Consider the following 17,967-nt stretch of genomic DNA (forward strand, 5'->3'; position numbering starts at 1 on the left):
ATGGGAGAATCAAATCAGTCAGTGACCTTGGACTTCACTCTCATGGGTCTCTTCAACCACTCAGGGCCACATCTGGTCCTATTCTCCCTTGTGGCAGCCGTATTCACCACGGGCCTTCTGGGCAATGCCATCCTGCTCTTCCTGATCTGCACAGACTCCAGGCTCCACACACCCATGTACTTTCTTCTCAGACAACTCTCCCTGTTGGATGTTGGCTTTCCACTGGTCACCATCCCCAAGATGGCAGCCAACTTCCTGCAGGGAGAAGGTTCCATTTCCTTTGGAGGTTGTGCAGCTCAGATGTTCTTCCTGATGCTGTTGGGTGTCTCTGAGGGTGTCCTGCTGTCCCTCATGTCTTATGACCGCTACGTTGCTGTGTGCCACCCCCTACATTATCCTGTGCTCATGAGACCCCAGGTGTGCCTGCTCATGGTGGGTACTTCCTGGTTGTCAGGTGTGCTGGTGGCCTCCATCCAGACCTCCATCACCCTGCACTTCCCCTACTGTGCCTCACACACCGTGGACCACTTCTTCTGTGAGCTGCCAGCTCTGCTGAAGCTCTCTTGTGTGGACACCTCCGGTTATGAGTTGGCGCTGTCCATCTCGGGGGTGCTGATTTTGTTGCTGCCCCTGTCCCTCATTGTCACCTCTTATAGCCACGTTTTGGGGGCTGTTCTCCGCATGCGCTCAGCTGAGGCCCGATACAAGGCCTTCACCACCTGCTCCTCGCATATCACTGTAGTGGGGCTTTTTTATGGGGCTGCCGTGTTCATGTACATGGTGCCAGGAACATACCACAGCCCACAGCAGGACAACGTGGTCTCCCTCTTTTACAGTCTTGTCACCCCCACACTCAATCCCCTCATTTATAGCCTGAGGAACCGAGAAGTTCGAGTGGCTTTGGTCAAGGTCCTTGGTAGAACTGGCTTCAGATCAAAGAGAAGACATCATGGGGTGTGCTGGGTTGATCCAAGGACTCTCCCTTACAGCTAAGACCTTTCTGTCATTTGCAGTCCATGTAACGCAAAGCATTCTGTGACCACAGTATCCTAGGACAATCTGAGTTTTCCTGAGAGGTGATATTGAAGGTAAGAAGGTCAAGTATTAGTATTCTTAGTTAGGTGCAGGCGGTCCCTCCTAATCCTTCATCTTCTGGTCCACTGCATTCATGCAGCAAACTTTTGTTGAGTACTTAATACACACTAAACATAATGTTCTGCACTCCCACCCTATGGAATTAAACCTTCCTCCCCCCAGGCTCACTTTTTCTCTTGTGGATTTGTAAGAAACAAACATAGCGATCCCCATCACCTAAACAGGAGGAGTGGTTGGGTTATACATTTTGTCTTAAACAAGAAAATTTTTACGGCAAAAATTCCAACTCAACATCAGAGATGAATCCCAGCTCATGGATATTTTGGCCACCTATAAGTGTCCTGACTTACACCCATTCTTATACATTTCAGTGCATTGAGCGATGGTTCTGGGACCCAATGCTTGAAATCCAAGCAAGAAAGGGAATTCAGGGACTGGTACTCTGAGAGTGATGCTCAGATAGTCCCTGCCTGTGTTGGTTCTTAGCACAGTCTTTCTTGGAGTCATATGTTTAGGTTTTACAGAAGTGGGGACTGCACCCAAATGACCTTGGTTGGTCAATCCAGCATGTGTTACTTTTTCTGTCTCAGTTATTATAGAACAGAGATGTAAGATGGTGAAGCTCACTCTTGACTGAACGTCAGGGCCATCTAAGATTTGAGGTTGGCATTTTTGAACTTCTATTGCCATCACCAATGGGAACAAAAGTTAAGGTTACTCAGTTAAGGATTTCCAGGGGAATGATACATCCCTGTTCTTTACCTTTGCAGAAGTGTTTATCTAATGTATCTTTGACACAGTACATTTTTTTTTGTTTAAGGAGGGCGCAGCTCACATGTGGGGATCAAACCAGCGACCTAAGTGTTATTAGCACCACACTCTAACCAACTGAGCTAACAGGTCACCCCTCTAATGTATCTTTGGATCAATAATCAGAGCCATTTCTGTGTATACAAAGGCTGAGTTGACATGCCATCCTAAGCATTTTGAATGGCAGGTGCCAACTCTGAGTCGAGGTATTGTGTGTGTTGAGGAAAGAGGTTGTCGAGTGGGAGCTTTTAAGGGTTTGAACAATGCCATCAAGCCCACACTCAAGCTCAAGCCCTATTTTCAAAGTTGTCTGGGACTAGTCAATATAGGCATCAAGAATGCTATCTGTAGTATACTATCTTACAGTATAATATAACTTTATACAGTATAAAATCACTAGAATACTGTATTATAGTGTCAGGGATGACCTATACTGTAATTTATGTGGATAATAAATGAGCTTGTACTTGTAAAGCCACAAGGATTTTCTACTATCGCAGCGTATACCCTCAACAACACTATGAGTACATACTATTATTGTCTTATTTACAAGTGAAGAAACTGAAGCACAGGGAGTTTACATAATATGTCCAAGGTCACCCAGCTGGGAAGTAGGGGAACTGGCCTCATTACGAGGTCATAGGTGAGTTAGGGAAGGTCAGAGGCAAAACTGGAAGCCCTTATCATGGTCGTGCTGCTCTAAGAACTGAGCAGGTAAGTGAGGTGTGGAGGGAATGTTTTATGCAGTTTACAAACCATCAAAATTAAGTCAGTAAGATCTTGAATATTCTCTGTCACCTTTCTCTTGGATTTCTACCCCTGCTTCTCCCAGATCTGGTAAAACTTCCCTGAAGTTATAAGAAATAGACTTATAGTTTAAAAAGTAAGCTGGAGGCATGGGTATATTTCTCCCCAAACTTAAAATACTTTGAAGAAATATTCTATTGTGTTTGATGTAGTGAAGGGAACATAAACAAGATAAGGCTCCAAAGGGCTGGTGGGTTTTATTTCTTAGACATTTCATGAACATCGCAGAAGGAGGGAAAGGTTTTAAGCCACGTTCAGTGGGGGAAATGATGCCAGTTCTGCTTCTAGCTCTTCCCCTTCCTTCATCTACATGGCTGACCTTGTCAGAAGGACTGGATCTCTCACCTCGTCCCTTTTCTTCTTCCTTCTCACACGCAACGGAGATCTCTAAAAGACAAACGGCTTTATTGTGAAGTACACACATTTTTTAGTTTTAATAGATAGTCCCAAATTACTCTGCAAAGGTTGCCACCCATGGATGAGAGTGATTATTACCCCAGCTATGTGACTGACATGTTGGGTGATAAAACTTCACATTTTTGCCAATTTCCTGGAGGAACATTACATTTCTTGGTTGTATTACTTTCAAGGTCCCTGATTTCTAGTGAAGGCGAGATTCTTTTCATAAGCTTATTGGCCATTCAAATTTCCGTGGCTGTAGATTTCTTGTAAAAGTATGGAGAGACAATTATGAAACTACTAATCATAAGAAAGTTGGTGTGTAACATATGGTGTGGGTAAGCTGGACAAACGCATGATACATGTCCTGGGAGGGGTGGAGCAGGGTGACAGAATTTTCATCCCGTGCGCTACTCAGAACGGTGCATAATTTAAAACTTATGCATTGTTTGTTTCTGGAATTTTCCATTTAATATATTCTAACCACGGTTGACCACGGGGTACCTAAAACCACAGAAAAGGAAACCTCAGATAAGGGGGACTACTGTATTACTCTCAGGCAAAGCACACTTGAAAGCAAGGAGAATGATCAGACATAAAGGACGTTTCATAACGATAAAAAGATCAATTGATCAAGAAGATACAAATATAAATGTTGTAGATGCATTAATTTCTCAACTCCCTTCACATTGATCCTTGATTCTTCCGTAGTGTGTATTTCAAACCAATAGCTAGGCGGCGCTAGCGTTTCTAAATCAAGTAGGTCGTTCCCAAGATTCTCCAGAGGCATATTTCACCACTGAGGTTCTAGCCAGCACCAGCTATGTCTTTCCTCAAGCATCAAAGCCCTGCAGTGCCTGCCCCCGACCTCTGCAGCTTTCCAGGAGATTCTGAAAATAATTGTGATCAAGGGATAAAAACAAACAAACAAACAAACAAACAAACAATGAAGCAAGAGTTTTGCTCCAAAACACGAAAGGAAAACCACAAAATTGAAATCAATAAATGTTTAAAGAAATGACTACTAAATGAAATGTTACATCAACTTCACTAATTGTTGGCTTTAATATTTATAAAAATGCCAGTATAGTCCACAACAGTTTGCTAAAAGAGTGGGTCTTAAGCGTTCTCATCACAAAAATAATGGTAACTATGTGAGGTAGTGGGTGTGTTAGTTAACTTGATTATGGTAACCATTTCACAATGTATACGTATATCAAATCATCACCTTGTACACCCTAAATATATACTATTCTATTTGTCAATTATACCTCAGTAAAGACGGAAAAGGGGTCCCATCTAAAAAAAATGTTAAGAAATTCATAAGCAAAATAAGCGTTGTAATTGTTGTTTTAATCTACTAACTTTGCGGGTTACTTGTTACTCAGCAATTGATCACTGAAACAGCTGGGATGGAAATCAGCCTCCTCCGCAAAAAACATCCAAAACATCAAGAAGACTATCAGATATTCAGACTTGTATGTACTAATGTCAACCATGATAAGTGCCTTGAAGTTTAAGCTAAGAATACTACAAGTCTCTGTATTATAAATTCATTTAAATAGAACTCATCTTATTCTTGCTTTCTGTACATTAATATTTACAGTATATGGTTTATAAAATATTATATATTATCTCTGTGGTAGATATAATTTATAATTAAGTGTGACTATATGGCTCAAATGCTTTTACTTATAAAAGTCTGTGTCGAAAAGTATGGAGGCCCTGTCTAGAGACAGACATCTGGCGAGATTTTGGGAGAAGGGCACCATAGATTTGCAACAATGACCCAAAAGTGCCAAGGGAATTCTGCCATCCAAGAGCCCTTGAAAAAAGTTCTCCCCAGGATAAGTGCCTCCGAGATCAAAGCCTCTCCCCACCCCAGGATCAGCAGAAGTGTGGGAAAAGGAAAAAATAAAAAAAACAATGAGCGTCCCTTGCTTTCCTCAAGTGGCCACATCTAGCAGTGGTTCCGTTTAGGGCAGACAATTATTTGTCATCTGGATCCCTAACAAGGCACTTGAGGCCTCAGCCCAGAGCACAGGGATCAGAGTGTGAGCACTAAAGTTCCTCCCTGGGGGACCGCAGACTTACCTTCCCATCACTCAAAGCCCCAGGCCCCATTCTCCTTGCAGCCAAGTTCACTGCTCAACAAGTATCTCCAGATCCAGAAGGTAGAAATATGTGGGTCACCCTGGGCTTAGTGCTCACCTGCCAAGGAAGTGGTGAGAGAGGTGAACAAGTGGAAGCAGAAAGAAAGAGCAGGAATTCTGGAGTCAACGAAACCTGCTGTGTGACCTTGGGCAAATGACTTTGCCTCTCTGAGTCCTGATGAGTTAATCTTCATATTGTATAAATGGGACCAGAAAGTCTTCATATATGTAAACCATGCTGGCTCCTATATCGAAATGTTTTATGAGAGCAGGCTTTGGAACCCAAAAGACCGGACCGATTGGACCTCCTTCTGCCTCCAAGTTTTCCTAAAGAATAGGAGTAATGTTAAAATAAATAAAAGAATGAAGAGGAAACTTTAGGTGCAAAGGCAGAGAAGTGTCTAAACGGAATGTTCTGTCGGGGAAGAAGGACACTTACTTCCGGTTGGAGTTTGGGTTTCGTGAAGATGGGACAACTAGGAGAGAAGAGGAGGAAAGCTGGAAGGCCACCCATGGCTGTAGGCTGATTTTCTGCAGCCTCAAGTTGGGGGTGATCAAACCCTCGCCGGGTGCGTTTCCTAGTCCGGACTCTGGGAGGCGCTGGTATATCGCCGCGCCAGTAGGTTTTCCAAAAGTCTTTGAAAATGTTCAAGACCGGGAAGAAAATATTAAAAATCACAGTCTGAGGTCTGAAAACATAAAAACAAGGCTGAAAAATCAAACTAAAACCTTTGAATGAAATGTCTTTTTAAGCTAACATGATGTCAGCTTCATTCGTTGTTGTCTTGAACACTTTCCCAAAATGTCATTACGTTGGAAAGTTATCTGTGGGTTACGCGGTCTCCGTTTGCAAAAATTCCTGTAGATGTATAATAAGTAAATGAGTTTTTCATGGCACCAAAATATTTTTTTAAAAAAAGTATAACTATTCTTTCCATGTTTTTTAAGCAGAGGAAGAAATAGACATAATGTGGGTGCTTTTTAATATGTTTGCTACGAGGCAAAGCAGGACCCCAGAGAATGCAGGTGCCCAGGAATGCCCCACCCAGCCTCCTGCCTTAGCACACGCTGTTGCTTCCGCCACAATCACTCTTCCTTCTCACTTTGGTCAACCAAACTCCCATTCATTCCTCGTGTCTCAGTTCAGTGTCACCTCCTCAGGGAAGTCTCATGCCTCCTGTGGGGACAGAGGCTCAGAGAGCAGTTTCCAGGCTCTTGGCCTCACGTGGAAAGGTGCTGGCTCGGGTAGTAGGTGGTCATCAGCTGTGACTAGTTGGCCATCAGCTGTTACCGGTTAGCCATTAGCCACTGATGTAACTGCCGTGGCTAAGCTAGCAAGGTGTGGCGTGGCGTGGCGGAGTGTGGATTGCAGATTGCAGAGAGGTGGATTGCAGTTAGCAAGTGAGGTTGTTTGGCCAAGACAAGTGGACGGCAGGTTGCAGATCGTGTGGCTCCTGCTTCCTGAGTCTCCAACCCAGCCGCCAGTGAGAATATAGTGGTATAGTGAGCCATTAACCACTAATATAACTACTGTGGCTACGCTAGCAAGCGCGGATTGTGGATTGCGGATTGCAGAGAGGCGCGGATTGCAGTTAGCACGGCGAATTGCAGTTGGCAAGTGAGTGTGGGTGGCAGCAAAGCGGAGGGCAGGTTGCAGATCGTGTGGCTCCTGCTTCCTGTGTCTCTAACCCAGCCGCCAGCGAGAATATAGTGGTATGAGTCCCCTGTGTATGGTCTGTGGGTGTTTCCTTTTGGCCTCACCATATCCTGCGCTCTATGTGGGGAGCGGGAGCTGAGAACCCACATGACACCCGGCATGACAATCACCATAAATTTATGAATTGTGCAAAGATTGGATTTCTGTGTGTCTTCACTCAACTGTGATCTGGGTGAGGGGAGACATGCTTTCTTCACCTGGCCCAGGGCTTGGTACATAGTAGGTACTCAATAACAATTGCATGAATGAATGAGTGACTGAGTGAGTGAATAAATGAACAGATGCCTGAGCACGTAGACCTGTTCTTGTACAATCTTCCCACTCAATTCAAAATTCACATGATTCCATTACAAAACTTTGAATACTGGTTCACACAGTCCTCTTTGAAACTCATGCTGATTGTTTCAGCAACAGTGCCTGTCCTGCCAGCCCTCTGTGCCCAGCCCCAATGCTGAGCAGTGTTGGGGCAGCAGAGAAAGCTCAGTACAAGACCCTGCCCTTGAGAAGTTCCAGTGTGGGGTGGAAGCACAGAACGGGACACAGAACTGGACTCCCAGCCCAAAGGTTTCAGGCTGGACCAACGTGAGGTTCCCAAGGTTGGTGAGCAGTGAAGGGAAAACGTCCTGGAGAATTGCCTTGGACTTGCCTGGAGAGCAGAGTATGAGGAATCATTAACTTGGAGGGATGGGAGCATTTCTAGCAGAGAGACTGCGTGTGCAAAGGTCCTGAGGCTTGAGAAAGCATGATTTTGCGATAGAGAGGGCATGGGAACTGACTATGGAGGGGACTGGCAAGGCCAACTGAGGCTATGTTATAAATGATCCTGATACCAAGCAAAGGGGGTGGGACTACATTCCACAGCAAGAGACTAGACCAGCATCATCTGTTGTCAAATTGGGGCAAGCAAGTTGTTACAATGGGAGTCAGGGCTGCTGGGAAAACAGTGGAGCAGGCTGTGCAAGGCACTAACCTCAGAGGGGTGCCATTCACACAGACTGCAATGAAAAGGGTGCTTACACACACACACACACACACACACACACACACACACACGGGGAAATTATGCCATACAGTGGCACTTCATGTAAGGAGAAAACTGAAGAACATCCATTCACATTCATTTTTATTTTCCAAAAAATGTTTTAAAGAATAATAATTAGGGAATGGATAAAAGACTTGTACATTTGAACTTCATCAAAAAGGGTATACAGATGACAAACAAGTGCATGAAAATATGTTCAACATCATTAGCCATTAGGGAAATGCAAGTCAGTGCGACACACCTATTAGAACGGCTAAAATAAAAACACTGACAATACCAAGTGGTGACAAGAGTGCAGAACAATCAGGACTCTCATATGTTACTCCTGGTGGGGATGCAAAATGGTGTGGCCACTCTGAAAAATGGTTTGACAGTTTCTTATAAGTTAAACTTCATATAACCCAGCAATCTCATGCCTGGAGAAATGGAAATGTGTGTGCATGAATATTCATTGCAGCTTTATTTGTCATAGCCAAAACCTGGAAACAACCCACAGTCCTTCAATAGTCGAATGTCTAAAGAAACAGTAGTCCATTCATACAATGGAATACTACTCAGCAGTTAAAAGGAATGAACTATTGACACATGCGACAAACTGGATGGTTCTCGAGGGTCTTGTGCTGAGTATAAAAAGCCAATCTCAAAAGGTAGCATACTATATGGTATGATTTACATAACATTCTCACAATGACAGAATCACGGAGGTTATGTTAACCAGATTACAGTCACCAGGGGTTAAGGAAGTAGGGACGACTACAAAGGGGCAGAAGGAGGGAGTTTCTTTGGGGTGATGGAACAGTTCTGTGTCCGGATTGTGGTGGTTTCATGAATCTACACAAGTGACAAAAGTTCATAGAGCATTTCAAAGCAATTGAGTGCATAGAAAAATTGGTGAGCTCCAAATAACGTCGTTAGTTAATAGTATTGTGCCAAAGTCAAACCTGGTTTACATAATTATACTACAAATATATAATTATATATAATATTTTATATAAATATAAAATACTACAAATATATAATTATATATAATATTTTATATAAATATAAAATACTACAAATATATAATTATATATAATATTTTATATAAATATATTATATAATATATAATTATACCTCTTGTATATATAATTGTAAGTTTTTATTGGGGGAGGCGGAGTGGAGGATACCTAGGACCGTTCCATACTGTGTTTGCAACATCCATGTGGGTCTAAAATTATTTCAACATTAAACATTTTTTAAAAAGTAAAAAGAATGTGTACTTCTCTAACATTTCCTATTTCACTTGGTTGACTCTTCAGCTTTCAGCCTATTTTGATGTGTATAACTCAGTGTCCATGTACCAAGACTAATAGATTTACAGATTTCATTATCCATTTTTTTTCTCAACCCATCATCAGAAATAAACCTGTGAAAGACCACAGGTTGACCCTAACACCAACCAAAAAATGGTGATGGAGACACTTCTACCTCTAAAATGAACTTTGTGTCAGCCACATTGTGAGGGGAAAAAGTGATGACAAAGAAAGCATTGGTGATGAGAAATAACCAAGCATTATTTAATTGTAAAAAACCTATTTGTTGTAAGTGTTTCTGTCTGTGACCCTTTACCATGAATTTTGCCCCACGGTACCTCGAAGTATTACTGTGGGGACAAAGCCAGGAGTGCAGTTTCCAGGCTCTCCGCCTCACGTGGCAAGGTGCTGGCTCAGGTAGTAAATGGCCATCAACTGTGACTGGATGGCCTTCAGCTGTGGCTAATTGGCCATCAGCTGTAACCAGTGAGCCACTGGCCACTAATATAACTGCAGTGGCTACGCTAGCAGCAAATGGGGGCTAGCAAGAAGATGGTGGCTGAGCTAGCAAGCGCGGATTGCAGTTAGCACAGCGGATTGCGGCCAGCAAGTGGGGTTGGTTGGTTGGCAGAGAAGCAGACAGTAGGTTGCAGATCGTGTGGCTCCTGCTTCCTGTGTCTCCAACCCAGCCGCCTGCGAGACTATAATGGTATGACTCCCCTATCTATGGCTCCATTGGTGTTCCTTTTTGGCCTCACCATGTCCTGCATTCTTATGGGGGAGCGGGACTAGAGACCCTGCATGACACTCGGCATGACAGTTACCTACTGTTAAGGTTTTTACTGAAACAACCAAGAGTTTATTTCATCCTAATAGCATCCCTTTTAAATTTCAATTTGGGAGATCTTTTATAAGCATTTATCACACCATTAAGACAGTGGTGTCATATTTAGTTTTTAAATAAATATAAATGTAGGAGGGGTATGTGCTCAAATATACAGAGGGTGCCAAAAAATATATACACATTTCAAGAAAGGAAAAAACTATATTAAAATTGTAATGTTCCATATATATCGATAACAAAAGATAAATACAAGTCATGTGCATACATTTTTTGGCACCCCCAGTATTTACCAGTAGATATTTGAGGTCAAAAATATTTAGAACATAAAAAGATGCTCAACATCACTAATCATCAGGGAAATGCGATTCAAAACACAATGAGATATCACCTCGCACCCAACAGGATGGCTTCTGTGGGGGAAAAAAATCAGACAAGTGTTGGTGAGGATGTGGAGAAATTGGAACCCGTGTGTACTGTTGGTGGGAATGTAAATTGATACAGCCATTGTGAAAAATAGTATGGAGGTTCTTAAAAATATTAAAAATAGAGTGACCATATGACCCAGCAATTTCACTTCTGGGTAGATCCCCAAAAGAAGTGAAAGTGAGGTCTTGAAGATATTTTTGTACACCCATGTTCATAACAGCATTATTTATTATAGCTGGAATGTGGATGCCACCCAGCTGTCCACTGACAGATAAGTGGGTAAACAAAATGGTCCATCCGCACAATGGAATATTATTCAGCCTTAAAAAGGAAAGGAATTCTGCTACAACATATTTCAGGCACTCAAAAAAGCATAGATCATAATTCAAGCTGGAACACAGCTTGTATTCATGACCCAACTCAAGAAATAAAACATTCATGCACATCTCCCTACTCCCATACTCCTATTCTCCTGTCTCTCTCTCCCTCTCTCCTCCATCCTCCCCCCTTCTCTTTCCCTCCCTCCCTCTCTCTGAGACATCAACATCCTACACAACTGTTTTCACGTTTCAACAAGAGATAGATCCATGAACAATACATAGAATTGTGTTGCACGTTTTTAAACTTTACATAAGTGGCATTATTCTGTGCACCTCCTTCTATGGTGGTTTTTCTCCTGCCCAGCATGATGCTTTTAAGATTCATCCAGATTGATGCGAGCAGTTCAACATTTCCTCCATTTCTGTGACTATAGAATTGCTCATGGAGTGGGAGGTTCATATTTGACGGATGGACCCCGACTGTGGTGGACACTTCTCTTTCCAAATGTCCTTGAATGTGCCTCACTGTGCACCTTCAAGAGAATCCCTCTGTGGAGGAATTGCTGGGTCGGGAAGGGAACCCTGTCTCTGTCACTGTGTCAGAATTCCTATCCCCAGGTTGGGGGATGCCTCACTTAAGATGCTTCATGAGTGATCGATGAATTAACAGGGATGTAAAACAGGGTGTATAGACTTCCTGGGCAAAGGAGGAGAGAAACAGGGCAGCAAGCAGAGGGACCCATGGAGAAGGTTCCTTTCCAGGTCAGAAGTCATAGGATAGAGGATTAAGCGGCCACTACGGACTGAGCGATAGGACAGGGAAAGATTCGAGGTGGGTCTTGTGTGCTGGAGAGAAGTCCTGAGGGAAGAGCATTAGAAGCAGAGGAAACAGCAGGTGCAAAGGCCCAGAGGTAGAACCAATCTTGGACCAAGAGACCTGCTTGTGTGTGGCTGGGGGACAGTGGTGTGAGTGGAGATTGGGGAGACGAGCAGGGGCTAGACTTTGCAAGATATGGACTTTTTAAAACTTCTTTTTAAAGATTCCACGTACGAGTATACAACGATATCACACAGTGTTTGTCTTCTTTTGTCTGACTTAGCGCAAGGCCCTGAGGGCCTATCCGTGTTGTCATAAATGGCAGAATTTCCTTCTTTTCGTGGCTTAATAATATTCTATTGTGTATATACACCACATTTTCTCGATCCATTCATCCATAGGCAGACACCTCGGCTGTTTCCATGTCTTGGCTATTGTGAATAATGCTGCAATGAACAAGGGGATGATGATATCTCTTTGACATCCTGTTTATTGGAGCATGGTGGCATATATACAGTTTTGAGAAAAATGTTTAAAGTGTTTCATTTGAGTTACATCTTTTTTGAATCATCCAGAGATAACCTAACAAAGAGACTTGAATGGTACCAAATTAAAACATCCAGCAACTTTTGCAATTTTTCTGGAAACTCGGAATTACGTGATATCTGTACAACAGCCAAGAAAGTCTTCACATAAATATTTTTCATTGCAATGACATTTCTAAACCAGCACCAGAATATCACAAACTTCATTTGATTGTGTTTTAGATTCAGTAAATTTAATTCTATTTTTTCACTTTTTTCAGATTTTATTTCAGATGTTCTGAAATAAATCACCACTTCGTGTGATTAACAACAAACCTTGAACTGCTTTCAAAGTCCTGATTTCCACTTTTTAAATAGATTACGGAAAGAACTTTAGCAACACCGTTGAAGCTTCATTGATCATGATTGAAATTATACCGACTTACGAGGTCTGACAATTAAGTTCTCAAACTTGTTGCAAACAATGTTGCTAACCTTTTTTGATATCAAAGGGATATTCATGACAAATTTGTACCAACTGGACAAACAGTTAACCAAGTTTACTATTTGGAAGTGCTGAAAAGGCTGCGTGAAAAAGTTAGACAACCTGAACTTTTTGCCAACAATTCATGGCTCTTGCATCACGACATGCACCAGCTCACACGGCACTGTCTGTGAGGGAGCTTTTAGCTGTAAACAAATAACTGTATTGGAACACCCTTCCTACTCACCTGATCTGGTCCCCAATGATGTCTTTCTTTACCCGAAGAGAAAGGAAATATTGAAAGGAAGACATTTTGATGACATTCAGGACATCAAGCGTAATACGATGACAGCTCTGATGGCCATTCCAGAAAAAGTGTTCCAAAATTGCTTTGAAGGGTGGACTAGGTACTGGCATCAGTGCATAGCTTCCCAAGGGGAGTACTTTGAAGGTGACCATAATGATATCCAGCGGTGAGGTATGGAGCACTTTTTCTAGGGTGAGTTTGCAAACTTAATTGTCCGACCTCGTATGTAGTTTTCCACAGAGCTGTTCCCTTTTCAGTAAACAGGTTTTGCCATGAGTCTGAGTGGCAACATTAATCCCATATTGATATTACAGTTTTTGAAGTTTTATTAATTATTTCCTATCTGAAAAGTCTCAATTACTTTTAACCATACATTAGAGTATTTTAAAAGTCTTACATTGCTTTCTAAATGCTTTCGGTCTGCTTTGCCAACATTCTTTGACATAAAAAAATTTTTTCTGGAACTTTTTATTATTCAAATGTTTGTTGTTTTTTTTTAAAAAAAAAGATTTTATTGGGGAAGGGGAACAGGATTTTATTGGGGAACGGTGTGTACTTCCAGGACTTTTTTCCAAGTCAAGTTGTTGTCCTTTCAGTCTTAGTTGTGGAGGGCGCAGCTCAGCTCCAAGTCCAGTTGCCATTGCTAGTTGCAGGGGGTGCAGCCCACCATCCCTTGCGGGAGTGGAACCGGCAACTTTGTGGTTGAGAGGACAGCTCCAACCATCTGAGCCATCTGGGAGCTCAGCAGCAGCTCAGCTCAAGGTGCCGTGTTCAATCTTAGTTGTAGGGGCGCAGCCCATCGTCCCTTGCGGGACTTGAGTTGAATCCGCAACCTTGTGATTGAGAGCCCACTGGCCCATGTGGGAATGGAACAGGCAGCCTTCAGAGTTAGGAGCATGGAGCTCCAACCGCCTGAGCCACCGGGCCGGCCCCTTCAAATGTTTTTTTAATGTGACATGGAATTCCTCATTGACTACTACAAATTTCCTTTCTTTGAGCCAAAATGAACAAAACGTGATTGCCATTCAGATGACATATTTAAGTATCAACAATTCCGACTTTAATGAACAGTTTTTGAACAGCATTTGCATCCAATATTTACAGCCCCTATTGGCATAAACTTCCCACAGTGTTATTTTTTTTTCCACAGTGTTACTTTTTAACTTTTGTTTTTTATTCCAAAAAATATAAATTAATTGCTATATTTTACAGAGAGTCTTACCCGGCAGGCAAACTGTTCCAGGTTGCTCTGAGTTCTCCAAGTATCAGATGTGCCAAGGCTGCAGTTCACTGTAAATATCAGTTCTCGTGCTCCCACAAGTACAGCGGAGTGTCAATTGTGATATTTAACAGGATCATTAAAAAGCTTATCCAAGCTTGGTTGCCTTTTCATTCTGGATGTTTTCTTTTAATCTTTTATTATAGACTTTTCATTTTATAATTATCAAAGCATTGCACACTTGCACCTCACATAAAATGTACAATGCACAAACAGTAAAAGCCAAAGTAAACCTTAACGATTAACATTTAAAACCAGAACCAATCTTGAAATTTGAGGATGATGATAGACTGGCACCTCTCCGGTAGGCCAGAGCGTTTCATATGCTCACAACCACACTGCTCACAGTAACAAGAGCCAAATTGGCAAAAAGTTTTGCAAATGTTTCTCAGATGCTCCCAGTGTATCAAAGCTCATTGCAACATTCAACAACAGTTAGCTTGAAATAGTGAGCTTACATTACAATTTGTATTGTTGATTAATTTTCCTGTTCTTTGGGAGGATTATACGTGTATTTTCTAGCCTGTGCCAGGTATTTCTGGATTTTATCAAGGGGACAATTGTACTGATGCATGCTGGATGTATACTAGCCTTGGATTAGCAACAGGAGTCATGGTTGTTTTTGACAGACAAGGACTGGCAACGTTTTGAGGAATGTTGGGGTCCAATGTAGCAGAGCCAGGGGGCAGTAGCTGGAGGGGTATTTGGGATGAAGAAGGGATTCTTTCACAGATGGAAAAGAAATTTTGGAGCCCTTGCATCTTACTTAGTGTGGGTTCTCACCAAAGCAGGTTTTGAATCAAGGACTTGAGTGCAACTAGTTTATTTAGGAAATAACCCCAGGAGACCCAACAAGCATTTGGGGAAGAAATGTGTGAATGAGCAGGTTCCCACTCTGGGCAACTGTGGGGTGATCCTTTTAGGGATCTCTGAGAGAATGTAGAACACACCTCAGAACTGCCTCCCTCAGGAGTGATGAAACCAGGAGAGTCACCCATCAGCGCTGTTCCTCGCTGGGGGTGTCGACTCCCAGCACTTCCATGTAACCCCATCTGTGGGCTGACCCTGCTGCTGGGGCCGTATAAAGCCCTGGGGCATAGAAATACAGGTGGTGGGGCGGCTGGTTAGCTCAGTTGGTTAGAGCGCGGTGCTCTTAACACGAAGGTTGCTGGTTCGATCCCCACATGGGCCCCTGTGAGCTATGCCCTCCTTAAAAAAAAAAAAAAGAAAAGAAAAAAGAAAGAAAGAAATGCAGGTGGTGGAGGTGAGAAATGGTCAGTGTGTCTGGGAGTTGCACCAAACTGCAGGTGACGTCCTGCAGGTGGGCTGTGGGCAATGAGTGGTGTGTTCACTGATGGAAACAATGCAGCAGATGGGTGGGAGGATCCTGTTGCAGGACAGAGTGGGAAGAATTGATGAATGTCTGAATGAACGACTTGTGACGAGATGCAGTGTCCAATGAAGGGGCTGCCCTTGGCCAGGACCTCGGACAGCTCCCCCATTTCCTCTCTGATTGATACGGGATGGCCATGGAAGGGGCAAACCTCACCTGGGTCTCTGAGTTCCTTCTCTTGGGCCTCTCAGAAGACCCTAAACACCAGCAGCTGCTGTTCATATTGCTCCTAAGCCTGTACCTGGTCGCTAGGAACCCTGCTCATCATCCTGGCCATCGCCACTGACGCCCGGCTCCTCACTCCCCTGTATTTTTTCCTGGCCAGCCTGGCCTTCATGGATATTTGCTTCACTTCTACCACCATTCCCAAGATGCTGGCCAACCACGTATCAGGGCACAAAGGGATCTCTTATTCCAGCTGCCTGATCAAAATGTCCTTCTTCATCTGGTTTGCCGACATTGACAGCTTCCTGCTCACCATCCTGGCCTACGACCACTATGCAGGCATCTGTCACCCTCTGTACTATGCCACATCTGTAACACCGCAGTTCTGTGGCCTCCTGGGGGTGGCATTCTGGGATGCAGGCTTCAGGAATGCCCTGACCCACACGGTGTTACCGACCTGCCTCTCATTCTGCACCCACCACCAGGTCCCCCACTTCTTCTGTGACCTCAGCCCTTTGCTGAAACTGGCCTGCTCTGACCCCTTTCTCAACAATGCAGTGGGGTACACAGTGGAGCCATGCCCATCATCACCCCCTTTGTGGGCATCTTTGTCCCCTACAAACACATCTTTGCTGCTGTGCTGAGGATCCCGTCCACGACAGGCAAGCGGACGGCTTTCTCCACCTGCGGCTCCATCTCTCTATGGTGTCTGTGTTCTGTGGGATGCTCACTGGGGTTTATTTCAGCCCCACGTCCTCCCACACGGCCCGCAGAACACGGCAGCTGCAGTGATGTACGTTGTGATCACTCCCGTGTTGAACTCCTTCATCTACAGTCTATGCAACAGCAACATGAAGGGCACCTTGGGGGCCCTCGTCAGCAGAAAGCCAGTTTTTGTTTGATGACCACAGCACGGGGACGTCTGAGTGTCTGCACAGAGTGCCCGTCTGTCCTGAATCTCCCTCCATGGTCCCAATCTTAGATATTTCCTTCAGATCGTTCTTGGCTTATTTGCTTATTTCTTCATCCTTCCAATAGCTACTTACTGAGTATCTATTACATTTTCGGCACTCTTTTAAGGGCTGAATGTCCAGTAGGAAACAAAATCCCTGGCCTTGTGGTGCTTACACTACAGCGTGAAGAACACATCGTGGAAACAAAAGACACCAGGATTCAAGCCCCAGTTTGGGTTAAGGTTCAGGGTAAGCACCTCACAAAAAGACCCAAAATGCAAAGGCTCAAAAGTCATAAGATTTTGCTAACTGAGCTTATTATTACTTTAGCAAATAGCTCCTCTGAAAAGCTTAGCAGGCATCTGGTCTAGGTGCTTCTAGTTTTCCATTGCTAGGAACCACATCCAATGTTCTTTTCTAGCCATAGTTCTTGGGTCTATTTCGTTTGCCTCGTTTACTTCCTTGAACTACCTACATCTTTGTAACTCAGCTAATGGGCATCTGAAACCATAGCCTTGTGTGAGAGGCGAGATCTCTATTTATACTGTTTTAGGGAACAGGAAGCTGTTGGCTCTTCCAATTTTGTGATGTTTCTAACTGAAAAGTGGCCGATTCTTGTCTAAGATTATCTTATTCTTGCAATTCCTTGCTACAATCACCAAGGAGCAGCCAACTCACAGTGACATTCTAGCTCTTCCCAATCACTTCTAGAGACACAGGCTCTGTAGATCTACGATCTACCTCTCAGGTTATCACAGGTGATGGTATTACCAAATGTTGTTCTTTGGTATAACAAAGGTCACCAGCTTTCTAGCCTGCAATATATGTCCTTACCACTAGACCACTAAGCTGATGCAACTAATTTTTCATTTTTGTGATTGCAGCAACCACTTCTGGTTCTAATTTTTGTATGAGAATAAATAAGCAAAGTAGTAGTTTTCTAGGGCTTCTGTAACAAACTACCACAAACTAGATGGCTTAAATAACAGAAACGTGTTCTCTCACAGTTCTGGAGACCAGAAGTCTGAAATTAAGGTGTCAGCAGGTTGGTTCCTTCTGCGGCTACGAGGGAGAATCTGTTCCAGGTGTCTCCCCTAGCTTCTGGTGGTTTGCTAGCCACCTTTGGTGTCCGTTGACTTG

General features: G+C 43.3%; 1 protein-coding gene and 1 pseudogene across 1 annotated transcript; both read left to right on the forward strand.

Annotated features, from left to right (window-relative positions):
- On the forward strand, positions 1–993 carry LOC117038494 (olfactory receptor 2Z1-like). Its single transcript, XM_033135459.1, has one exon. The coding sequence runs from the start codon at positions 1–3 to the stop codon at positions 991–993; it is 993 nt and encodes a 330-aa protein (XP_032991350.1).
- A 14,852-nt stretch (positions 994–15,845) lies between these two features.
- LOC117038495 (olfactory receptor 1361-like) lies at positions 15,846–16,776 on the forward strand (annotated as a pseudogene).
- Positions 16,777–17,967: the final 1,191 nt, after the last annotated feature.

The sequence above is a fragment of the Rhinolophus ferrumequinum genome, chromosome 18, assembly GCF_004115265.2.
Source record: "Rhinolophus ferrumequinum isolate MPI-CBG mRhiFer1 chromosome 18, mRhiFer1_v1.p, whole genome shotgun sequence".
In the NCBI taxonomy this organism is placed as follows: domain Eukaryota; kingdom Metazoa; phylum Chordata; class Mammalia; order Chiroptera; family Rhinolophidae; genus Rhinolophus; species Rhinolophus ferrumequinum.